The 22,987-nt window shown below is 48.1% G+C and overlaps 12 protein-coding genes across 12 annotated transcripts; 6 read left to right on the plus strand and 6 right to left on the minus strand.

Annotated features, from left to right (window-relative positions):
- Nucleotides 1-668: 668 nt before the first annotated feature.
- On the minus strand, nucleotides 669-1,234 carry N7508_006664 (putative arsenate reductase (Arc2); the record flags this gene model as incomplete). The annotated part of the gene is made up of 3 exons (XM_058464730.1): nucleotides 669-847; nucleotides 914-1,028; nucleotides 1,082-1,234. 3 exons carry the CDS (start codon nucleotides 1,232-1,234, stop codon nucleotides 669-671), a joined length of 447 nt encoding a protein of 148 aa, XP_058318583.1.
- A 283-nt stretch (nucleotides 1,235-1,517) lies between these two features.
- N7508_006665 (arsenic resistance protein) lies at nucleotides 1,518-2,854 on the plus strand (the record flags this gene model as incomplete). Its single annotated transcript, XM_058464731.1, has 4 exons — nucleotides 1,518-1,782; nucleotides 1,842-1,984; nucleotides 2,047-2,133; nucleotides 2,207-2,854. The coding sequence occupies 4 exons, from the start codon at nucleotides 1,518-1,520 to the stop codon at nucleotides 2,852-2,854; spliced, it is 1,143 nt and encodes a 380-aa protein (XP_058318584.1).
- Nucleotides 2,855-3,079: 225 nt separating this feature from the next.
- N7508_006666 (transcription factor domain-containing protein) lies at nucleotides 3,080-6,786 on the minus strand (the record flags this gene model as incomplete). Its single annotated transcript, XM_058464732.1, has 7 exons — nucleotides 3,080-5,807; nucleotides 5,858-5,906; nucleotides 5,957-6,152; nucleotides 6,293-6,434; nucleotides 6,477-6,653; nucleotides 6,714-6,724; nucleotides 6,784-6,786. 7 exons carry the CDS (start codon nucleotides 6,784-6,786, stop codon nucleotides 3,080-3,082), a joined length of 3,306 nt encoding a protein of 1,101 aa, XP_058318585.1.
- Nucleotides 6,787-7,328: 542 nt separating this feature from the next.
- On the minus strand, nucleotides 7,329-7,655 carry N7508_006667 (glutaredoxin family protein; the record flags this gene model as incomplete). Its single annotated transcript, XM_058464733.1, has 1 exon — nucleotides 7,329-7,655. One exon carries the CDS (start codon nucleotides 7,653-7,655, stop codon nucleotides 7,329-7,331), a length of 327 nt encoding a protein of 108 aa, XP_058318586.1.
- A 161-nt stretch (nucleotides 7,656-7,816) lies between these two features.
- On the plus strand, nucleotides 7,817-8,997 carry N7508_006668 (cysteine and histidine-rich domain-containing protein; the record flags this gene model as incomplete). Its single annotated transcript, XM_058464734.1, has 3 exons — nucleotides 7,817-7,943; nucleotides 8,079-8,592; nucleotides 8,685-8,997. The coding sequence occupies exons 1-3, from the start codon at nucleotides 7,838-7,840 to the stop codon at nucleotides 8,995-8,997; spliced, it is 933 nt and encodes a 310-aa protein (XP_058318587.1). The 5' UTR covers nucleotides 7,817-7,837.
- A 739-nt stretch (nucleotides 8,998-9,736) lies between these two features.
- On the minus strand, nucleotides 9,737-10,317 carry N7508_006669 (uncharacterized protein; the record flags this gene model as incomplete). The annotated part of the gene is made up of 2 exons (XM_058464735.1): nucleotides 9,737-10,177; nucleotides 10,243-10,317. 2 exons carry the CDS (start codon nucleotides 10,315-10,317, stop codon nucleotides 9,737-9,739), a joined length of 516 nt encoding a protein of 171 aa, XP_058318588.1.
- A 980-nt stretch (nucleotides 10,318-11,297) lies between these two features.
- Nucleotides 11,298-11,771, plus strand: N7508_006670 (uncharacterized protein; the record flags this gene model as incomplete). Its single annotated transcript, XM_058464736.1, has 2 exons — nucleotides 11,298-11,726; nucleotides 11,751-11,771. The coding sequence occupies 2 exons, from the start codon at nucleotides 11,298-11,300 to the stop codon at nucleotides 11,769-11,771; spliced, it is 450 nt and encodes a 149-aa protein (XP_058318589.1).
- Nucleotides 11,772-13,904: 2,133 nt separating this feature from the next.
- On the plus strand, nucleotides 13,905-15,498 carry N7508_006671 (putative ethanolamine kinase; the record flags this gene model as incomplete). The annotated part of the gene is made up of 5 exons (XM_058464737.1): nucleotides 13,905-14,084; nucleotides 14,167-14,278; nucleotides 14,412-14,833; nucleotides 14,915-15,261; nucleotides 15,324-15,498. The coding sequence occupies 5 exons, from the start codon at nucleotides 13,905-13,907 to the stop codon at nucleotides 15,496-15,498; spliced, it is 1,236 nt and encodes a 411-aa protein (XP_058318590.1).
- A 1,297-nt stretch (nucleotides 15,499-16,795) lies between these two features.
- On the minus strand, nucleotides 16,796-17,869 carry N7508_006672 (uncharacterized protein; the record flags this gene model as incomplete). The annotated part of the gene is made up of 1 exon (XM_058464738.1): nucleotides 16,796-17,869. One exon carries the CDS (start codon nucleotides 17,867-17,869, stop codon nucleotides 16,796-16,798), a length of 1,074 nt encoding a protein of 357 aa, XP_058318591.1.
- Nucleotides 17,870-21,128: 3,259 nt separating this feature from the next.
- On the plus strand, nucleotides 21,129-21,712 carry N7508_006673 (UbiD family decarboxylase; the record flags this gene model as incomplete). The annotated part of the gene is made up of 3 exons (XM_058464739.1): nucleotides 21,129-21,291; nucleotides 21,438-21,562; nucleotides 21,614-21,712. The coding sequence occupies 3 exons, from the start codon at nucleotides 21,129-21,131 to the stop codon at nucleotides 21,710-21,712; spliced, it is 387 nt and encodes a 128-aa protein (XP_058318592.1).
- Nucleotides 21,713-21,789: 77 nt separating this feature from the next.
- Nucleotides 21,790-22,288, minus strand: N7508_006674 (uncharacterized protein; the record flags this gene model as incomplete). Its single annotated transcript, XM_058464740.1, is given in 3 exon segments — nucleotides 21,790-22,141; nucleotides 22,219-22,266; nucleotides 22,284-22,288. 3 exon segments carry the CDS (start codon nucleotides 22,286-22,288, stop codon nucleotides 21,790-21,792), a joined length of 405 nt encoding a protein of 134 aa, XP_058318593.1.
- A 298-nt stretch (nucleotides 22,289-22,586) lies between these two features.
- N7508_006675 (Short-chain dehydrogenase/reductase SDR) lies at nucleotides 22,587-22,859 on the plus strand (the record flags this gene model as incomplete). The annotated part of the gene is made up of 3 exons (XM_058464741.1): nucleotides 22,587-22,606; nucleotides 22,636-22,747; nucleotides 22,800-22,859. The coding sequence occupies 3 exons, from the start codon at nucleotides 22,587-22,589 to the stop codon at nucleotides 22,857-22,859; spliced, it is 192 nt and encodes a 63-aa protein (XP_058318594.1).
- Between the last annotated feature and the right edge of the window lie 128 nt (nucleotides 22,860-22,987).

Below are 22,987 nucleotides of genomic sequence, written 5' to 3' on the forward strand. Positions count from 1 at the left end.
TATGACATATGGAATCCTTCGGCAGATACTTGTCTGTGGCTGTAGGAAGAAACCAAAGCCGCAATCAGATTCCGGGGCCAAAGAACCGAGAGCACATGAAGACACCGAGGCAGAGCAAACAAATGAAAATTCCTATGCCGATTTAAGCGAGGTTGCTGCTCCGTGTCCAGTTCGGCGCACTTACCGGGACGATGCAGGAAGCGAGTCTCTCGACGGCAACCTCGCAAAATCACATTCGAAGTCTCAGCTTTCCAATAATTAAGCACGAATACTCAAAGAGGCTGTGAGTGGTTAGTAAATGTCTCTTCTTGTCGCGAGATAACATTAACCGTTGTATAAGGTGGCTCGATGCTGATGGGTCCAGGTGGTGTACAGGGCGTCGGAAAGGATGATGGTCATTTCCCCATGTTATCAAATATTCCACTTTATACGTCAACTACAAATTGTTCATTGTTTTGTTCTTCCAGCAGAATTTATATAGGTTGGAACTCGCCTAGTTCATGCTTCAGCATCGCAACTTGGTACACTTTGCCACTGTGCTTGTGAACATAATATGTCCATTTATAGTACTTGGTATGATGCCCTTTCAATATTTATATAGTATATTAATATTTGAAATCTCGTTTGATTGTATCCAAGGGCTAGTGCGCACCAAAAGAAGGGAGAGGCTACTTTGTCCAAACCGAAGCGTCATAGCCATCCATCAAGGCGATATATTCCGTTCCAGCTGCAGCCCATCCTTTAATACCCCCTGTAAGTACCAAACTCTTGATCTCCGTATCATTCTTCGCCTCAAGATAATCAGCAAACCATCCCGCTGCGCGAGTACCTCGGCCTGCAGAAGATCCTACACGAAAGAGTAAACCATTTAGTTTGTCGCCCCTTATTGCTACCAAAGAATCGGAAATCTCACCACAATACCAAATCACAGACTTCGCACTACTGTTCGACACGAGAGAGTATAAAGTCGGAATGGTGGGGTATAGGCTCTGAGCAGGCAGGTTCAATGATCCTTGAATTGTGCCACCCTATACATATGTTAATATGTGAAGCAGCACCTCATACTTTCTCCTTTGATTACCTCGTAGTCATTTCGTCGTAAGTCAATGAGCACAAAGTCCTTGCCAGTCTGTTTGCCCTCTCGAATCCATTGCAAAAACTCCTCTCGCGAGATGGAGGGCGCAACGCTCTTGGGAGCAGGAAAGGCTGCGTGCCACGGTGCTTCGGATGACATTTTGTGACGGATTCTCGAGACTTATTGAAACAAAGCGAAGCTGGAGTCCAACACCCCGCCAAGTCTGGAATGAGTTCTGCTCCTGATTGGCTGGCACATTTTTTGGGGGATCAATTCAAGGGGGGAAGATCTGACCAATCAGCGGCCATCAGTGACATTCACATCTAGAGTTTTATACTTGCAACACGCGACCATGTCGGTGTAGAACGAACACTTCTCGCCGAGAGTGCCCCTTCGCCTTATAATTACTACTCTGCATAAACGTCAAATCTCGACATTCGATATGGCGTCCCTGCAAAATACAGATCACACACCCCCAGAGACCAACCAGCCTAAAGCAGGCGATATCGAAAAACAGCATGAAGTCCTCTGTCCCAATGAGCCCCAAGAAAAGAAATCAGCATTCTCAAGTCTCGGTCTCCTCGATCGGTTCCTCGCACTGTGGATTTTCCTCGCCATGGTAATCGGCATCATTCTGGGCAATTTTGTTCCAAATACAGGACCGGCCCTTCAAAAAGGAACATTTGTTGGGGTGTCTATTCCTATCGGTGTGTTTTACCTCCATCTACACCATATTAATCCTCCAGGCTAACAAGTTGCCATCTAGCGGTTGGTCTTCTGGTCATGATGTACCCTATCCTCTGCAAAGTCCGCTTCGAATCTTTACACCATGTTTTCCGAACGAAGGATATCTGGATCCAGATGGCCTTTAGTCTTGTCCTCAACTGGATCGTTGCGCCTTTTCTCATGGTATGTCGACCCCATATATCAGTCACAGCCAACCCGTTACTAAAAGTCTTCTCTTGTTCTAGCTGGCCTTAGCCTGGGCCTTCCTACCCGACGAACCAGAATTACGAGAAGGACTGATTGTAGTCGGTCTAGCACGATGCATCGCCATGGTAAGTATCTCAAGCTCCTGTTCCCACCCAGTCACGCCAAAGCAAACAGTATATACTGATACCATCTCTACAGGTTCTCGTCTGGACGGGCCTAGCAGGCGGCGACAACGAATACTGCGCAATCCTAGTAGCCCTAAACTCAATCTTGCAAATGGTCCTCTTCGCTCCAATGGGCCTATTCTTTATAAGTGTCATAAGCGGTGACCCAGTGACATTCGAGTACTCAACAGCAGCCAAAAGTGTCGCTGTCTTCCTCGGTATCCCTCTCGGCGCAGCAATCCTCACCCGCTTCACGCTGCGCCGAATCTCAGCGACTTGGTACGACAATACATTCCTGAAGTGGCTTAGTCCGTGGTCGTTGATTGGGCTGCTATTCACTATTTTGGTGTTGTTTGCGTCGCAGGGTCGACATGTTGTGCATCAGATTGTTTCTGTGGTACGGGTTGCCGCGCCTTTGATTGTTTATTTCCTTGTTATCTTTTTCGCGACGCTTTTTGTTACTTATCGGCTTGGATTTGGGTATCGGCTTTCAACTGTGCAGAGTTTTACCGCTGCGAGTAATAACTTTGAGTTGGCTATTGCTGTTGCGGTGGCGGTGTTTGGGGCTGATAGTAACCAGGCTCTTGCTGCGACTGTTGGGCCTCTTATTGAGGTGCCGGTTCTGCTGGGGTTGGTTTATGCTGTTAAATTTATTGCCAAGCGAGCTGGTTGGAAGGATTGAGTATGTCTCGAGGTGTCGGTTGATACTCAATATGCGGGATTTCAGATTAATTTCATCATGTTGTAATTATAGTAGTCCAGACCTAGGCTAAGAGGTAAAAATAGATATATGTAAGAATAGAATGAACAAGATACAGCTAAATTGAGATGAGGTCACCAAGTCACATAACACTGAAGATATTTGTCCGTCAGATCGTCACCAGGTCAATAAATGAGCCATAGATCCCTAATTGATCTGTGTCTTGGCCGGGTCCCAGCCGTCTAGGTCAGTGGGCAGACTTTCTATCCAGGCAAAAAGGTTCTTTCGTCCCGCGCTGCTGTTGCTGGACGAGACCTCCTGGAATGAGCCTTCTTCTTGGAGTCCAAGTCGGTCGTAGAGCCTCTTCCAAACATGCTGGCCAACCGAGACCCGCATATCTGAGAAGAGGCTCGGGTTCTGTGCCATGGGCCCGCTCCCAATCTGACCCTTCAGCAAGTCAAGAATTTCGCGGCAGCGTTGAGTTCGTCCAGTAAGCTCGTCAGTCTGCTGAGAAGACTCCTCGTAATTGCGAAGGAGGACATCCGCTTGGCGTATTTGATCGTTCATACTGGAAACCGACTTGTTTGCACTGGCCCCCTTTACAATGAAAGGGATTGCACGACAAGCAATCAAGATCAGGGCCGAGGTATAGATGTAGTCGAGGCATTCGTACGAGGAGGTGGTGATCCTCAAGATGTCATCGTTTCCCTTGCCAATACCTTTGCCATGGAGATCCGTCAGAATTTTGATGATATCTTGTGCTGCGGCAAGGCATTTCAGGGTCGAATCACGGACAATACCGAGGATAGCAGGCGAGTCAACAGAGCCGGCATCTTTGCCAGTCAGAATGTGTGGGCCGGGTGCGTATGCATGAGAAGGGTTGGATGCACATGAGCATGTATGGGAGAGGCGCAGGCAGAAGATCAGAAACGGGCGGAACACTCGAAGTCGAATGGATAGGTATCGCAGGCGGATGAGAACGCGTAGACGGCGAATAGCAGGGTCAGTCTCCATTGACAGGCTGACTCCCGTTCCATCCCAGTGTAGATTATAAGGAAGAGCTTCCTTCCATTTCAAAAGCTTGCCGTCAAGCTCAAAGAAATCACACAGGTCTGCCGTAAACAGCGATCGAAAAGGGCATACGTCGATACGCAAACGCAGATGCTCGTCGTTGCATAGGATATCTTCCACGTGCTTGTAAAGCGAGAGAGAAGTATTGAAAAAAGAAGAGATCCCAGCAAGCTGCGTTTTGCTTACCTTCGATCCCGATGGAATATCAGTCGGCATTGGCACCGGGTAGCGTGTCTCCAGGGACTGCCAATTCATTCCCATTTGCGAAGCTAAACTAAGTCTCGTCATCCAAAGAGAATGCCATAGCACCCGCACGCGCTGCTGGGAGGTGCTGTCCACGGCGAGAGGACCACCGGCAACAGTTTGGATCCCGTTTGCCTCTGCGAGACCAAGGGCCAGAGACAGAATACTCCAGGCTCTATGAATATTTCCAATCATCTGGAGATACAGGACTTGGAGGATGCGTCGTTGAATGGCTAGAATTGAATTCTCGCTGACTTCGTCCGTGTTGATTTCGGCTTCAGCACCCCTGTACCATTCCCGAGATTTCCAGTGAGCACGATCTCGAGACTGCAGGGCAGCTAGGGCGAAGCAAAGACCCAGTGTTGGATCAACATCGCGGAATGCGAAGGTACCATGCAGCGAGGCCATTCTCAGTAATCGGTCCAAATCGTCGAGATCGAAGATTGGCACGAGAGGAGCAACATGCTCCATGAATATTTTCATCAGTTTTATTGGAGTATCGGGTTTGAGCTGGGTTGAGGCTTGTTGCTGTGTTTCCTTTGGTTGCTGTGGCTGTTGTGGTTGGAGTGAGGAGGGTCGGGAGGAAGCGTTTCCAGATGAAACTCTGAACTTGGAATACGACGGCATATTGAGGTTAGGAGTAGACTGTGAATCTTTCAGAGTGATGACAAACGGTGTGGGTGGTGAAGCAGAAACATCTGCGAGATCTTTCTGAAGTTGTGTGGAATGGGCATGTGAGGAAGGCGCGGAGGTTTGGGGAGTTTTGGAGGAAGGCAGGACCTTCTTCTTGGGCTTGGGTGCGCCTTGTTCATCAGTTGATTTCTTCAACGGCGGCGGATCGGGGATAATTATCTCTTTCTCTGGATCAAGGAAATCCACAATGGCTTTGTGTGTGGCCCTGGTCAATGCCCACTTGTTCGCAATGGCATCTGCGACCATGCTCGTCAAGTACGTCTTGGCTGGTGCGTTGTTTTCCACACCATAGGCAGCAGGGTCTTGAAGAATCCGCAGAAGGCGGCGAAGTTGTAAAAAGTTATATGGCGCGGCCACTGACACGGCCGAGTGAGATTCCTCAACCGCAATGGCTCGCTCGAGATCTTTCTTGTCTGTTTCTTCCACCATGGGAGCAGTCAGAAATAGTTCCCAGCGACTCAACGCTGCCCGTGAGCATCGGCCACCCCTTTCCATCTTGTTGGCGGCAAGCTCCATGAGCTCATCTTGCTCGAGCCACTGTTCCTTTTCTTCCTCGCTGGGCGAGTCAAGGTTACGTTTCTTCTTGGCTTGAATCAGAAGTGCAATGATGTCTCTTAGATCATTGGAGGTGATATTTCGATGATTTGTTCTCTGGATATTGATGTCGTTGATCAATTGACACCGGATTTCTGTTTCATTGTCTGCATTCAACTTTGCGCGTTTTGCGGCTGGTTTCTGGGCAGATTTAATTAGATTGAAAGGGCTTGAAAAGGATGTGCCATTGCTCTTTGGCCCGGTATCACTGCTCTCGTCTCGCTGACGCTTGCCCGTAGCCTTGGGATCGGGGGAAGTGGACCGAATCACCACCGGGGAATCACGCTGTGGTATAGTTTTCGGTCGAGAATCAGTTTTGGGTGTGCCATTTTGGCTATAATCGCTAGTCAACAGACAATCATTAATAGTAGAGGCAAGACTCACCTAGGAGGATATGTGCAGTCACGTGTTAGCTTCGAGCATCCTGCGCATACTATACAGCATGTTAATAACTGGCTATTTCAAAAGACATTTAGAATTTACCAGGCTTTGATCGATCACAGCGTATGTGCTTTGATTTGCATTGAACACAAGGGGGTCCCAGGTGATTCATCGAGATGGTTGATCCAGTTGATGACACGGCTGATGGTGGTGCCGTTGCTTCTCCACTAGCCGGCGGATTGTCTGACATCGGCAGTGTCTCCCCTTGGCTTTTACTCATATTAATCACGGGGTCTAGCTGTTATGTTAGTGGTGTAACGTATATGAGTGCATGCGCATGTCGGCGCTTGTCGGCGCATGTCACGACAGCATAACCGGAACACAACAGATCAGGACATTCTTTATTCATGAGATTGCATAAAAGCATTCGGCACTTACTGTAGGCAGGTCAGTCTCAGTTACAAATGTGGGAGACCTTTGCGATCTGGCTGCATGATCGTCAGCTATGCCCAGCGCTGGCTCTCGGGAGGTCGACGCGTAGTGCTGCGCGTGGGTAAACGCAACACCCAAGCGAGAATCGCTATTGCGCGAGCGGCTATGATCGAAATTGCTTCCAACTCACCGTATATCCCTGGATATACTACTCTTAATCGCTAAGCCGACTCGAAATAGAAGGGAAAGGGTCGTGGGCGCGTCACGCGGTGGGTGGATGTTGAAAAAGGGAATACCGAACGTCAAGAAGTTGGGATCGCCGATATTCAAGAACAAATCCAAACTCGCAAACGCCAGCCAAATTGCACTGATTGCCCCAGATCTCGAGAGATTTGCAGATTGAAACCTGCTGTTGACGTTGCCTTACCGCCTCCCAATCTGGACATGTTATGGCTTCATCCTTGATACAAGGCCTGGCTCTATAATATTGAACAGACCATCTTGGGATATTCTGTGAACTCATATTGCTCTTTTTTTTATTTTTCTTTATTAAATTTACTAAGAAGTTCAAACATGGCCTCGAAGAAAAAAGACAAGGTAATTTTCGAAAAACTATATCTCCAGACGATATATATATATCGGACTGCCTCATATGAGATGTACTCCATCGGAATAAACATACCTTTTACGGTAGGATAAAATCGACGAGCGAAAAATCGACGAGCGAGGCAAGTTTAACTCCGTTTAGATGCTTTATCAAGGCAAAGAGATTCATTTGACGCTTCATGTACTCAATGCAAGACTACGGATCTAGATTTGGCCTAGTCTCGTGGGTATATGTTTGACATCTGTGAAGTTGACTTCCAGCGAAAGCAGAATGTATTATGATGGTGCAAGGGCTCACCAGGAGCCATATGCTTGAATAGTATATCAGGGAGTTCCAGCGACGTGCCACTCTATCCCGGCAGCGTGTTTCCCAGGGATATTGACAGCAGCAAAATAATGCAATGCGATTTTCAATGTGACCAGTGTTTCACTGCGATCATGACTCCTGCTTCTCTGCCTCCTCAACAGACTGCTCGACCTCCTGCTCCGTCCACCGATGGAACAGTTTCCTCGCGTCGGACAGATCAGCAGCCTTGGGCAAGCCATTGTTCTTAGATTGGACATGGAGCACGGGCACATCGAACTCGTAAACATCCTTCCATTGCTTATTACCCGGTTCCATAATATCCTGCTCGACGTACTCGAAAGATCGACGTTTTTGGAGCTGAAGGACGGTATTTTTGGCGGTGTCGCATAGGCCACAGCCTGCGCGGGTGAACAGCGTCAGGCGAGCGGAACCGAGGAGGGCATGTGTGGGAAACATGACGGAAGTACAGTTACGAGCGACAACTGACGAGCGAGAGAAAGCACAATGTAGTTTGAGGCGTGTCGCGACGGCGGTCAGGCATTCTCCGCGATGGAACATTCGAGCTTCCCCGCTAAACCCCGTTAGGCAACCTGCGCCATAACCACAATTTCTGTCTTGACATTCTTCATCAATACATCATGGCTGGCAAGTGTGTTCACAAAGCGTGTGGGAAGACCTTCTCCGACCCCGAGGAGGAGTGCGTGTATCATCCCGGACCCCCAGTGTTCCACGAGGGACAGAAAGGTAAGTTAAGTACCTTGGAGGAGCTTTAGCTCTGTGCCCCTCGCTTTATTTGAGAGGGTCATTACTGGTCCTTACGCCCGCGCACTCTGCTATGCTGCATCCCTACCCTATACCCGACATCTACTAATTTCTTAGGCTGGAAATGCTGCAAGCCCCGCGTCCTCACCTTTGAGGAGTTCCTCGCTATCCCGCCATGCACAACCGGCAAGCATTCCACCGTCGACGATACCCCGGCGCCTGAGCCCAAGGCCGAGGAAGCTGCCGCACCACCTCCAGTCGCCGTCGAGAAGAAGAACGAGCGCCCGCCTATTGCTATCCCCGCTACGGTCCCCTCGACGCCCCCTGCAAAGCCAGTCATCGAGGAGCCCGAGTCGGATGATCCCGATGTTGAGATCCCGGCTAACGCGACATGTCGTCGCAGAGGCTGTGGTGCCACCTACACCGGCTCAACCGCTCGCGATGAGGAGAAGTGCATCCACCACCCCGGCCAGCCGGTCTTCCATGAGGGTAGCAAGGGTTGGTCCTGCTGCAAGCGCCGCGTTCTCGAGTTCGACGAGTTCCTGAAGATCCCTGGTTGCACAGAGAAGACGAAGCACATGTTCGTGGGCAAGACCAAAGGCCCTGGTGAAGAGAAGGTGGAACATGTCAGGTGCGTACATCCATACAGCCCAACCGACTGGGCCATGTTATGGCTTTATACACCTTGACAGTATCAGACTGACCAGGTTTATCCATCTACAGGAACGATTTCTACCAGACCCCCACCGCCGTCAACGTCTCGCTGTACTTCAAGAAGATCGACAAGGAGCGTGCTCAAGTCGAGTTTTCTTCCAACTCGATTGTCCTCGACCTTCCTACGACGGACAACAAGCGCTTCCAGGATACATACAGCCTCTTTGCGGCCATTGATCCCGAGCAGTCGAGCTTCCGCGTGCTGGGCACCAAGTTGGAGTTGACTCTGGTCAAAGCTGATGGTACTAGCTGGCCTGTGTTGCGCAGTGACGACAAGTGGACTGGGCAGCGTATTCAGATTGGAAATGCTGGTCGGGCATGATTGACCTCGCAGTTATGAGATGCCACCTTATGATAAAAATATATACGGATTGACGGTGATGACAATGAGGTTCTCGACCACAGTACATGTAGATCGTAGCTTGCATGGACCGTAGTGAGACAAACATCATCAGTTCAGGAGCCTATGAGGCTCTGTTAACGAACCCGTGGATATCATCGCAAGAAACCAATTACAGTGGGTTCCGCACCAGAGTGACGGTTCAAAGCTTATTAGCCAGAAGACTTGAAGCTAAGAATTAACATGCAAAAGCATGCACTGACTATTCCGTGCCAATTGTATGGTTTGGATGGCAATCGTCAATCTGTCCAAGACAAAGGAAATTCAAGTCGAAAAGGTACAGTAAGATTCGAAATCGGGTTTACCTCTTCTCTCTCCCTCTATATTCCAGAATGCCCTACCCACTGCAAGCTAGTCCGTAGTAGGAAGTCGTCCCGACAGACGCAAGACTATCATCTACTTTAAATGAGTCGGCGTAAATTACGGTATTTATGCGTCTTCCTCATTGAGAATCTATGTTTGCTTTGGTATATTCCTCAGGCCACCCCATGAAATATCAACCCGAGATCTCACCTGAGCCAATTGTTTTCCCTTATGTGAACTATTGTTGAGGCATTACCAAACAGGGTTTGAAGCATTTAGTATCCAATGATAGTCAAGACAACAGAAGTAATGTACAGCAAGTATTGCTATGGAAATTATTTGAGTTTCTTGACTCGATTTAACAGGGCGAGTTGGGCTTTTCGACATCCTTCCTATCGGCGTAAAAACGACATTTATTTCCATCGTTCTCTCGGATTCCCTGACTTGATTGGACTGACTCCGTCTCAACATCCCATCCACCTGGAGACATTGCAAGTACGCTTTGCGCTGTAGAAGCCACTGCAAATTCGTTGGAATTGCTTGAGGCACGCAACACTGCTTGTCCGGCGCTCATATTATCCTGCTCGTGCTCTACAGGATAGGATGTGTCCACGTGCATCTCTTTCGGCCTGGGCTGAGAATTTTGATGGCGAGTAACGTGAGGTTTTCTATGACGCGACTGTCCCTTCATTTTGTAAAGGTCTTGAGACGCGACTAGTCGGTAGTTACCTCCGGTCGATGCGCTTGAAGACACAGTTGATCCGCTGGTGCGGCTCGAGAGGCTCAGAGTAGGAGATATCTTCTATATGTTTGGTTAGTTTGAGGCCAGGTCCCTTTCTAGAATTTTTGATGAGCTGTTCTCACCATTGAAGTCTCGATTAGGGGAGATTCCGCCTTTTCCGTGACGGCTGCCTTTGAAGCCCAGTGCTCTGGCTCCATCTTCGGAAACGCTAAACCAGATTTCTTCCCAAGGCGAACTTTCATCGACAACGAAAGGCAATGAGACTTCTAAGCTCCGATGGAGTGACAAAGGAATGGTTGAGTGGCGTATTGATAGAAACTTAGTTTTGGAGATCTATCTTTGACTGGGAGTAAAGAGAGCAAGAGATAGGCAACGGAATGTGAGAAGAGCAAATGAGCACCTTCCTACCGACCCCAAAGAATTTTCAACTAAAGACACTTCCTTGGTCTAAAAGTAGGCCTATTTGAAGTATAGCCAAATCGGGCAACTGCTTTGGTTATATCCAGGAATTACTACCTTGCAAGAATGCCGAAAGCAGGTTGCTCGACATTCCGCTCCAAGGTGTCTTACATGTATGTGATGCGCGTGAATTAACCAAGGCTAAGTGAATTCTGACTTGAAAGACCACGATATTCCAATGGTTGAAAAAGTCAAACAGACCGTGCATAATTGTGATCAGCAGGTTTCTATATATTTGAACCAATCGACAGGAGAGGGGTTTTCCGTGAGCCAGGTACTCGGAACGATTGATATGTGATAGCATTCCGTATCTCCGGTATGGAGTTCATTCCAAGTCTCCAAGCCCTCACTCGTGGTTTTGTCGATATACTTGGAACAACAAATAATGGCAAATCTAAAAAGCCTGGTTAGGCCATCCAGCGACAGGACCCAACTGTCCACTTTTTCAAACATCGCCGAAAAAGCCCTGAAAGCTTCCCATAATGATCTGTTTCCGCCCACTTCTCGGGAATATTGCCTCTCTTACAGCTCTTATCTTACTTTTGCTATGTTTGTTCGCCGGGAGCTCGCGCCAATTTTTGCCATACGCGGAGATTTTGAAGGTTAAAGACCGCAGCACCGACAATTTGTTATCTAGGTATACTAACAGATGATGCTCTAGATCAATACATCGCAATTGGATTTCAAGGATACACCGGATTTTTTCAACGTCTACTTGATGTCCTATTGCTACGGCTTCGAAAAGGAATGCATTGTCAATGGGGACTCTAACGCAAAGACGGTTCAAACAATCATAGCGGGTTGTTCCGATCAAACCCCTCTTTTCAGCTTCGACGCTGGTCAAGCTTTTCTTGAAGCTATAGGAGCCGCCGGTACTATATCCGATGTTGGTTGGCCTAGCTACTTGAGCGATGATTTTACTGCATTGGCCCCAACAACCCAGGCTATGTCCGTATTTTTCATTCTTGGCACAAGCATGGTCGGGTTATCAGTCATGCTTTGCCTGACTACTATCCGCTACATTTGGCAACCTCGAGGTACCATGTCCCTTACGACTGGTCTCGAGTCGCCACCCAACTACCCAGGCTACGCAGACTCCTCTCTATCAGATACACCTCCATCTAAACTAAAATTGCTCATTTCTGTGGTAAGAGTCATACAATTGACCTAGAATAGTGGTGTCTTGCGCTAATCAAATGAACAGACCAGTTGCTTTTTTCTTAGTGCTGCTTCAATTATTGCCACCATAGTTTGCACGCAGTATGTTGCTTTGCTTAACCGAAGCGGAAGTCCTAGTATCTCGGCTGAATCCAACAGCAATTTTCTCGGAATGGCATGGGCAGCTACGATCATTCAATTGATAATCACAATCGACATACTAGTGGCGATCATACGTTATCGAGCTCGTCATTGTCGCTGTGACTGGGAAAGACTACCAGCCGCATCAGACGTCGAAAATAAAAGGCTTTTTTCTGAGGTTCATCGAAGCCATTGACTTGATAACCCAAAGAACATGAAAAATCAGCCTTGCCTTGTGGTATCTCTCATGTTGTAGTTCTCATGGATGTTTTGATCGTTTTTGTCTTTTCTTTTAGGAAGGGGGTTCGGTAATGAAAACATTATTTTGTCATTGATTCGGCGATCCCTTCGCTTCTCTGGTTTCGTGGATTCAAGCTGTGCATAGCCAGAAAACATCATACAAAACGACACTCCGATAATTATTTGCTTCCCATTTTATCGGCAGCGTCTTACGATTTCAGGAAATATAGAGGACCATTTGATACTTGTTGTCAAATAACACAGAATAGTAAGCCGGGGCGGTAGTTTAGTGCCTCGTGCGCCAAAGAAGCTTGTTGGACTAGGCTTGGTCACCCCCGTATTGTAGGATTCAATACGAATGTGGAAGCTGGCGCAGTATGCTCCCCAATTTCGCTAAAGAGAGACATCTAACATCAGAGTAATGGTTTGTTAAACCGTTGCACAATTGTGAAGTGGGAGTATCCCACCTATATGTAACAACTAAGGCGCGAAGTTTACCACCAGGGGGATAACCTCGGCAAACTGCACCACCATCCTTTCACGTAGCCTGCTTACATGGATCGCTTGGTAATGGACCAGGGTAAATGGATAATACCATACCCCGTAATGTATAAAAGTTATTAGTAGAACTTGGTTATTTTCTTGTTGGAGAAAATCTATGTGGCGAAGGGGTGCAAATTACTGCAATTTTCGCTGACGCATTGAAGGTACACCATGACAGTCATTGCATCTGCCGGGACGAGTTCGTAATACGGACTAACTTGCGTTGAGTGGGGCATTCTGGAATAAATAGGGAGAGAAGAGGTAAAATTGATATTGCTGTATGTAACGTCCTCTCCACAGCTAAAACCCATGGAGCATTCCAGAAGGAAACCCTAGCATAGCCATAAAGTGATTGGGAAAAAGAGAGACGCCTTTACTCTCCAGGGCCGGGAACGGAAGAAAACCCACGCAGGCCGAAGCCATTGGATAACCCTCAGCAAGCCATATTTGATGGAGCCCCGTTGTAATTTACTATAGATATAGTAAACCACTACTGATGATGGAGAGAAAAGAAAAAGGATGGAAGTCGCGGGAGAGCTAGCCCTTTTTATGCTGTCGAGATCATTCGACGCTAGTGCTGATTGGGTCTCGGTGTCGGGCAGCAGAAAGGGTTTTCCGTTTCTGTGACAAATACTGTGGGCCCATTCCCAAAGGGGAAACAGGGCTTAGGGCTGTATCAGCACACGTGCACGTGTGCAATCTCTTTCATGTGACAGCAGATCCGCTTGGTACCTGGTCAACAAACATAGATTGGGCTACACAGGTGCATGTGGACGTCGAGGTTGTCACTCGAGTCTGTAGATGCATGTATCTAGCAGTAAATAGTTCAGCCCGCCACCACCAACTATCCCAAACTCAATACTGCAGCCAGGCAGTACATTTATCCAGCAAGAATGAAGTACCTTGGGCCCCAGTAGAAGCCCATCTTCCAATCATGGGTCGGAAGCACGAGACCTCCCCTCCGTGTCTCGTTAACCTCCCCGCCATCGACATAGCGTTCTTTCATATCACCCCTGACTTTTTATTAATATCCTAATACATAATCCACGTTACTTCCACTGCTCTCCAGCCCCTTTGGCCTTTGCGATTGTCTAACCCTTGGCTATAGACAAATTGTCATTGATCTGAAGGCGCTGCCTATAACCTTGCACACCCATTGAACACTTCACACCTCACAGCATTCTAACACTCCTCGCCACTCCCCCCCCTCTCTCTTTCCTACTCCGCTCTCCGCTCCGCCATCATGGGCTCGACAGAGAATCAGACCGACCTCACGCCGGATTTCCGCTACATCCCCCTCTCCTACAGCCATGCCGACTCCCAGGCCTCAGCCCTGCGGTTGATCCTGACCCTCAACCCCGACTGGGAGGGTCCTGGCAACAACATTCAATTCGTGCGCTTCACCGACGGAATAACGAACACCGTACGTCTCCCCAGTGTGGTGACCCGCAGATCAACTGTGACCCTCCAAAAGAATCAAGAACAACCAAGTTAACACCATCCAGCTCCTCAAAATCATCAACACCAAGGCAGGCCTGACGGAGGAACAAATAGACAACGAGGCAGTACTGATGAGGGCGTACGGAAACGGAACAGAGATTCTCATAGACCGCGAAAGTACGAGCAAAAAAATCCCCACCCGCCGGACAACCACAGTCCAACCCCCCCAACTTTCAAAAAAAAGCCCCTTGCGCCTTATCTACATCCATTGCCCATTGCGACATTTGCTGAAGTAGAATCTATTCCTTAGGAGAAACCAAGTCGCACGCCCTCTTAGCCAGTCGCGGTCTGGCCCCACCCCTCCTCGCCCGCTTCAAGAACGGCCTGCTATACCGCTTCATCCGCGGCAAGCCCTGCGGCCACCTGGATATAGCCTCCCCACCCATCTGGCGCGGCGTTGCTCGCCGTCTGGCGCAGTGGCATGCCGTCCTTCCCAGTAGCGGCGCGGCCCCAATTAAGGACGCCGATGCGGGGATTGCGCAGTCCGATGATGAAATCACTGTAATCCAGCCCCGTCGTGGTGGTCCGTCTATGTGGGCTGTTTTGCAGAAGTGGGTGCTGGCTCTGCCGATTACTACGCCTGAGCAGCGTGCGCGTCGCTTAAGTCTGCAGAAGGAGTTGCAGTGGGTTGTTGAGCGTCTGGATGATGGCAAGGGAATTGGTGAAGACGGGGTATGTAGATTCGATCAAGGAACTGCGACTGCGATTGCGATTGCTCTCGGGTGGATTGTGGCTAATGCTTGGGTTATCTAGCTCGTTTTCTCGCACTGCGATCTCCTCTGCGCCAACGTTATCGTTCTTCCTAGTGAGGATAATGCGCCTATTTCCGAAGACGGTATCGCGCCGGTTAACTTTATCGACTATGAATACGCTGTTCCTGCTCCTGCTGCCTTTGATATCTCTAACCACCTTGCTGAGTGGGGTGGTTATGATTGCGATTACAACATGATGCCGACTAAGTCTGTGCGCCGTCAGTTCCTTACTGAATACACCAAAAGCTACTGCCAGCAGCGTGGTCTCGATGCTTCGTCGCAGGCCGAGATTGTTGATCGCTTGTATGAGGATGTTGACCGATTCCGTGGTATTCCCGGTCTCTACTGGTGAGCTTTTACGACAGTCAAACAAAACCGGAAAAAGACTTTTTACTAATAGTATTGAACAGGGGTGTGTGGGCCCTCATCCAAGCCCAGATCTCCCAGATCGACTTCGACTATGCCAGCTACGCTGAGACCCGTCTTGGCGAGTACTTCGCCTGGAAGCGCGAGATCGACGGAAGCCGCGAGCAGGCCGGCGAGGAAATGCCCCTGCGCGAAGCTCGCTGGGCCCAAGAGGCGTAAAGCCCTGTTTACTCGATTGCTGTTCCAGTTCGTCTCCTTCCCACGGAACTGCGCCAGGGTCAACAAGGCGTACGTCTCCTGGGAAACGCTGTCAGGATCACCACACCCTCCCAGAATCCTGACCACTTCAATCCTTACAAAATTCATATTTATTGGCAACCCTAGAATTTCAACAATATTCTCGGAGTTGACCAACACCTGAACCCAAAGCTACGGTCTCGGGTTCATAGATGGAAGGCCAAATCGATCTGGTTTGGTGCGCGCATGTGTGGAAGTGGATATGGGAACGTGGACGTGAAACACCGCGTTCTCATGTAAAGGCCGGCGAGAAACCCCGTTGAGAGATATACGTGGATAGAGTGGTGTTTCATTTCCATGCATTGTGGTGGCCATTTTTGCTGCTCTTAAAGTGTTGGCTTCAACAACGTCATAGCTAGGGTGTTTGAGGATGACTTTAATGCATTTTTCTGTTGTTTTTCACTCGACTTGAGTAATTTGAAACATTCATTGCCGACGTGGACTTAAGCTTTTGACATCTGACCTGTGGGCCCGTGAGGCTCTGCTGTACGGGACCCTAAATCTCACGACTCTAGACTTGATGTACCCAGCCATTCGAGAATCCATTTCTGGATCCATTTGTCCTTGATCATCCCCACAGCTCTCGGTTTCTCGCTCTTTCTTGCTGTGTCCTGTTCACAAGACGTTATCCGGCACATTACCAGCCGAAGCGACGACAGCTTCGAAGAAAGATCAAAACTTCAAAGCAGGATTGACTTCCAATAACCCCTGCAATTGAGTCTCCGTCCGATCTCCAACTTCAAAACTTCGACAAACCCGTTCCACCCACCGCGAAAGAGAAAAAAATCTCCATTTTCTTACCGGCATATTCACAAAGCATATCAACAAGAACAGACCGAACCACCTTCCAAGTCGTAGGACTCGGATACACCAAATGAAAACCCCTAAAAGCATCACATGCAGGCTTCTCCCCGAGAGCAAGATCAATCGAAACTCCCGCAGGCAAACCAACAAGTACCCAATCAATTCGTCCAAGAGTAGACTCAAGATCATCCGGCAAAGCACCAGTATACAAAGAACTCAACACAAGTCTGGGGAACCATTCATATTTACACCATAACCTATCTGACCAAACCGCACCAGCAACCTGTCCAACCCTCACAAATAAAGCGTTCATACCACATCCCCGAGATGCAACATCTAACAACTCCTCAGCGAGAAATTTACTATTCACATCCTGCAGTATATTATTATTCCGTTAATGCGTTGCTCTGATATCTCAAACCAAGAGAAAATCACAATGTGAAGCCCGATATTGCGATCGCGCCATGTCAATCCAAGACACGTAGGACACAGGGGCATTCCACCAAGACTCCAGGAATGAGAGGACGCGTGCTCTGTCCAAAGTGCGGCTGAATTGCATTACCAAACGAAAGCCGGCACGAATGAGGTGATGTATTTCTGGGTTGCCTCGAAGTTCGGTTCCTGCCATGAACAGTGGCCAAACAAGATCTTGAGCAAAGAGATCAATCCGCATCCCGGAAAGCGATTGCAAATATTTGAGAATCTCGTTGCGAGAACTGTGGGCATCGAAGTCTTGGGTGGGTGGTTCCCCTAGGGCTTGACAGCTGTAGATGAGAGTTGCGTGGTAGTACATTAGTACCACCAACTTAAAAGTTCTTCTGTCTTCTTCGTCCTGAAAGTTGATAGTTTCAGCAAGATGGATCATGCTATCTCGAGCAGAGTTGATTTGCAAGATGATAGCCGGCGTTGGCCCGAAATGATAAGGCAAACTTTGTGACCGCGACCGAAACCTAAGACGCTCTATTTGAGTGATTTCATCGATGACACGGACAAAATCGGTGAAGACTGCATTTTCGTTGCTATGGGGAAACGGCTTGATATCTTCATTCGAGTCATCGAAAGTCGTGAGATTGGACCAAACTGACGCTTCGTAGAATTCAATCATGAGAAACTCTTCAATACTGGCCAATGGTTTGTAAGTGTGTGATCTGCTTTTTGCTGCCATGATGACCTCTCTTGCAGCTGCGAGATGGACCCGCCATCCGGCTCCCTGCGGTTGCATGAATTCATTGTTGCAAAGAATGATCACGGATGCAAGAGTGAACGCAGATGATGTACTCACATCCGACCGGAAGACGGACGACGAGGAAAGAATGTTCAACTCCTTTGCGAGAAGAGTCAGAGATTTATTTTGATAGGCTTTTGACATCTGGTGGTATGTTTGAGACCCAACATCGTTTGGGTGATACTCAGATGCCAGATCATGAGCAGCAATAGCGAGAATAGAAGAGAGAACCGTCTCAGAACTTTCAGCCATAGGCAGAATCATATGTCGCCACGCATTTTGGTGAGGAACCCATGCAAGTCGAGGTGCAACGCGTTCATTAAACCAAGAAACCAGCCGCGACACGTGAAGTGGGCGAGGCTGTGCTAGGCAACGTTCAGAAAGAGGCGATGCTGGGAGATGAGAGGGCGAGAGAGGCCATGGATGTGATGAGGCATACCATTTGGCGATTGAGATATTGTGCGTGTTATGGTCATTTGTGTTTGTACTTGAATGTGGCCAACGATGCGAGGGTGCTGATGTACTGTTGGGTGCGTTTGCAGAAGGAATCGATCTGCCCCGCAGATTGCCTCGGCTGGCGACCCCTTCGATCCATTTGAGCTTCAGCCCATAGCCTGGGCATTCCAAATTACGCTTACTGCATTTATAACACCCAGGAAGCCCTCGATCGCACTTGATTCGTCGTCTTTGACACGTTGGGCAATCTGTAAGATTAGAACCGCGCGTTAACAGAGAGAAGGATCATTACCTTTTGTGGGTGCTGGTTTCGTAGAACGCTCGGACATTTGTCCATCAAGCTAACCAGAGCAGCGATAACGAGGTAGTGGGTTCAGGTACAAGATCAGGTGATGCGAATGGAAGTCTTTGCAATTGATACTTGAAGTTGGCGGGGCGCTAAACCACATTAGGCTATTTGATTGAGATTTTGACCTGTGGCGGAATGCGGCGGATTGAGCCGCTCCACCCTGGGGCGAGCGGAGGGGCGGTTTATAGATCAACGCAGGCCTGTCTCTCCTGAGCAAAACAATTAGAATTCAACTGGCACAGCTTATTGTATCAAATTGGGACGTGCGTCATCTGTCGTGTGAATTCTCCAAACTAAAAGCCACAGTGACCAGTGTTGCCCTCAGCTCTAGCTCAATTCATTCCTTCCGAAACGCAGACAGTCAGAACCGATACTACAAGAAGAATTGAGGATATTTTGAGGTCCAACAAGGTTCTAGGGTTGTCACCTGGTGACACAATATTTCTCAGTAATGTTCATACCATGCGCAGTGACGAAGGGACAACAGCGTGGAAATGTGGTGTCCAACAAAAAATCCACGTATTGAAATCTTTCTCTGAAATTGATTACTGATGCCCCTAACTTCAGCAACGTGCAGCGTCAATACTTCCATGCGTCAACAACGAACAATATGCAGAGATGCCAAGCTTCCATCCTGAAAAGATCTAGCGGTCCCATCCAGAACTCTAACATCCCCTCTTGGCTTCCTTATCGGGCGTGGATCGCCCATCGCGACAATGTAGTGTACGTGACAATGTAGGCACCGCGAAGCAGGATTTCTAAGCCCACGTATCCTTCAAATACTTCGCCCGTGACACAACCCAGCTGCACACAATATCATCTTTCTTACAAAACGCTATGGCTTCATTCAATCTGGAGCTCGTTGCTCCCTCTGCATATCACATCAATAGTCGACGCGGCGAAAAGGGCGAATACGCGTCACTTTCTGGTCATATTATTATATCAGCGGACTCAAGCTCATTATTACCATCAACCACATCGATTTATGCTCGACTTGTTCAATTTGTGAAATCAACCTCCGGCAAAAGCTGCTGCACGAAGACCAGTCCACGTTTTTCATTCAACAAAAGTCGACTTTTTTGCCCTTCGTTCTTCAGCCCGTCAGTCAACCCTCCAGAGGGCTCACTCGAAGAGGAACAAGCTGTCGAAATCTCATTGATGCTTTGCAGTCTGGAAGGAACTAAGGAACTTCCAGGGAAGATAGTTTGCAAATACTCTTTTTCCTTGGACGTCCCAGCTACTATACCCACAACCACAAAAACACCATTGGGATCTGTTACATATGAAATAATTGCCTCGTTTACGGCTGAAGGCCGTGAGCCTGTTACAAGGAGTCAACCTGTTAAACTCCGCCGTCAAGCCACCTCGGAAGACTCACACCTTATCAGAACTGGGTTGGAAATTCCTCTTTCAAAGTTGATTAAGAAAATGAGTCTCATACAAAAACCGAATCCAACATCCGAACCGACGCTTTCATTTACCGCTATTCTCTCTCCTCGCTGGCAAATATTACGAAGCTACCGACCCACAGAGGATAAGCATCTCGTGATACGGGAACTGAGATGGTATGCAGAGGAGGTAATCAAGGTGATGAGCCAACCCCTTGATGGTTCAACCCTTAGATACAAAATTTGCAAGAGTGAGATAACAAAAAAGCTGTGCGAGGGAACGGTTAAGGGGTACTGGGGATCTGACCAGAATCCCTACGCCAAAAATGGCACCATCGCACAAGAAGACAACATCTGGTCTTTACCCATTAATTTTGCATTCAACTATCCAAAGAGTGCAGCTGTGATTGATGAGGTTGACCTGGCATGTTATGAATTTGGTGCCGCGGACGATGTGTGCCCTCCACCCTATAGTCACTCTGACCAGGGTTTTCACATGGAAGCAAAAAAAGCAATACTCGTTGAACATCAGTTAAGGTTTGAAGTCGTTACGAGGGAAGATACTTTTGACTCCAAGACTAAAAAGCTGGTGGAAAGGAAGCCTCCCCAGACTACTGTTTGCCCAGCTTTCCCTTTCACTGTTTGTGAAATATCTGAATAGCTAGTGAACATAGTATAAACGTAATATACCAGAAGGCTTTACATTAATATGGCCTATAACACTCGTGGTGATTTTTGAAGGAGATGATGTACAAACCGCAATTCAAGCTGTGATGGAGCATTGGGAACCCCTAGTTGGCGCACGCCCGTGCGGCGCTTCGCGGAACAATTAGCTTCTACCTCAAGCTGTACACTCGCCGAGGATCGAAGATTTATCCATTCGAAACTTACACTGATCTAGAACCGTTGCTTGTACATGTAGTCCCAATGATCGACAGAACAGAACCTGGGTCCATCCCAACTCTCCTCGATCCGACCCGAAGACCAGATATGGCAGACTTGCACGCCACCTCATTCTCCCGCCCACCGCAAGAATGAAGGAGATCTTAGACAAGATGCTCTCGGCGGAGAACTCGACATCTATTCCCCCCGGATTGCCGAGACCGGTCCCTGCAAGGAAACGCTTTCAATGCTGGAGACTTCGATTTAACCAAGCTTCCTGTTCCACTCCTTCTTCAATCTGACTGAGGAAAGTACATTCAGACCTATGGCATGCATGTGATCTCATCCCCGGACAAAATTTGGGACAAACTGTTCTATTGCCAGGGCCTTGGCCTACAACAAGGACCATTTGGCTGGCCTCGTCCTTCCTCCTCAGCACAGGTGGCAGATGCAGCAGAAATGGAAGGCCATCGGCAAGGATGTCCCTTGGGCTCTTGTCTTTGGTGTTCCTACCGCTGCTATCATGATATCCAGTATGCCCCTGCCCGATGGATGCACTGAAGCTGTTTACATTGAAGCTACGACGGACCATGCGATCGATGTGGCGAATTGTGAGCTAACGACCTCTACGTTCCCGTCAATGCCGAAATCCTGCTTGTAGGAACTATGTCTATTACCGAACCTGGACTGGAGGGACCATTTGGAGAGATGCGTGGGTAAGTTTGCCCCCCTAGGTCATTTTCATGATCCTTGCTAGGCTGGTTCGGATATGTGCTCCCAGGTGACACTCACACTTGCCTTCTCTACAAGGACAACAAGATTACCTACCGCAACAAAGCCATTCTACCAGTCTCCAACTGCGGTCGCCTCACTAATGAGACGGTTAGTTGAGTCGTGCTTCAAATCGACACTGCCAAGCTTCGTAAAATGAAGACTACATCAGCAGAGTTTAGCCAGAATATTGATAACCTGGTCTTAAATCACAAGGCTGGTTACACTATCCATCGGCTTGTGCTAGTCGGCGAGGACTGATAAATAATACAGACGTGTGTGCAGATCGAAACTGATCTGTGGTAAGTCGTTTTTAAACAAAGAAGAAAAAAGAGGTCTCATTGCTTTATTAAGCCATGCGTGATAGAAGAATCGAGATCGAAAGGCATCTTGAGAATATGAAGCAAGCATGATTCAAGAATAGCCTCTTTCGGAACCGAGGGGTTGCGAAAATAGTGATTCCGATATACTTCAATAAAATCATCCAAGTCCTTTCTGTCTGCTTTCAGCCCAAGGTAGTTAGTGATTTCTTTGCACAAAGTCTGTGCGTCACCTGGGAGGTCACTGTCGCTTCTGATAGACATTGACTGAACAAAGTACGGAACAAAGCTCCGCATTGTTTTGGCAAGGTAAATTCTGTCATCAAGACTGCAAGGTGAATGATCACTTCTTCCGTATACTAGCACTGCTCTGAGAAATCATCAGGGGTGGCCAAATTAAGGGGTGGGGATGTGAAAGCGAAAATTAAACCCAATTTCAATTCGTACAGGTAAAGAACATCATCCTGTGGCTTTGTGGAAAGGCCAATTTGATCGCTAGATAATGATCATACACCATGTTAGCCAGGATCCTATCCAGAGAAAACCACAATTTTTGCGTCCACAACCGCCTGGTTAGAAAAGGAACCAACTTCATGGTTTCCATGGATAAAAACATAAGGCAAAATGGAACCCTTTCCACCGGATGTGTAAAGCAGCATTTCCGAAGACGCTGGAACAATACCTGAGGGCCGCAACTTTACAGTAATGTTCGAAATCAGCTTTACCTTTTCACACTCTCGCATTGTTGGCCAGAGCCCCACCTGGAGCGCACTAGTCTATATTAGGACATCTTTCCGCTTTCCTTGCGTCCATCAATGTACCTTGATGACTTGACGTAAGTTACTGTAATCAATCTGGTGGTAGCATTTACTGCGCCACCAAGGCGTCTGTCCGCTCCTTCACTGATACGATAAGAAAGGAGCTTATCAGCACGAGAATTCGTGTTATTGAAATCGATCCTGGTCAAGTTGAGACGGTATGGTCACCGCATATACTTACAGTTGTGATATGATGGTACTCGTGATTAGGAGTTCTCTGTTGTGCGATCCAATGGAGACAAGTCCAAGGCTGATGCCGTTTACAATTAAGTCTTGCCAAATAAGCGGAAACAAGCAGTATAATTAACCATTGGCAGAGGCGTCGAGCCATTTACCGGTGATAATATCGCCGAGATTGTTATATTTTCCGCTGGTCGTAGAAAGAATGTTGTTATCGC

This window comes from Penicillium antarcticum, assembly GCF_028974205.1.
Source record: "Penicillium antarcticum strain IBT 31339 chromosome Unknown utg000006l_segment0_segment0, whole genome shotgun sequence".
Lineage (NCBI taxonomy): Eukaryota > Fungi > Ascomycota > Eurotiomycetes > Eurotiales > Aspergillaceae > Penicillium > Penicillium antarcticum.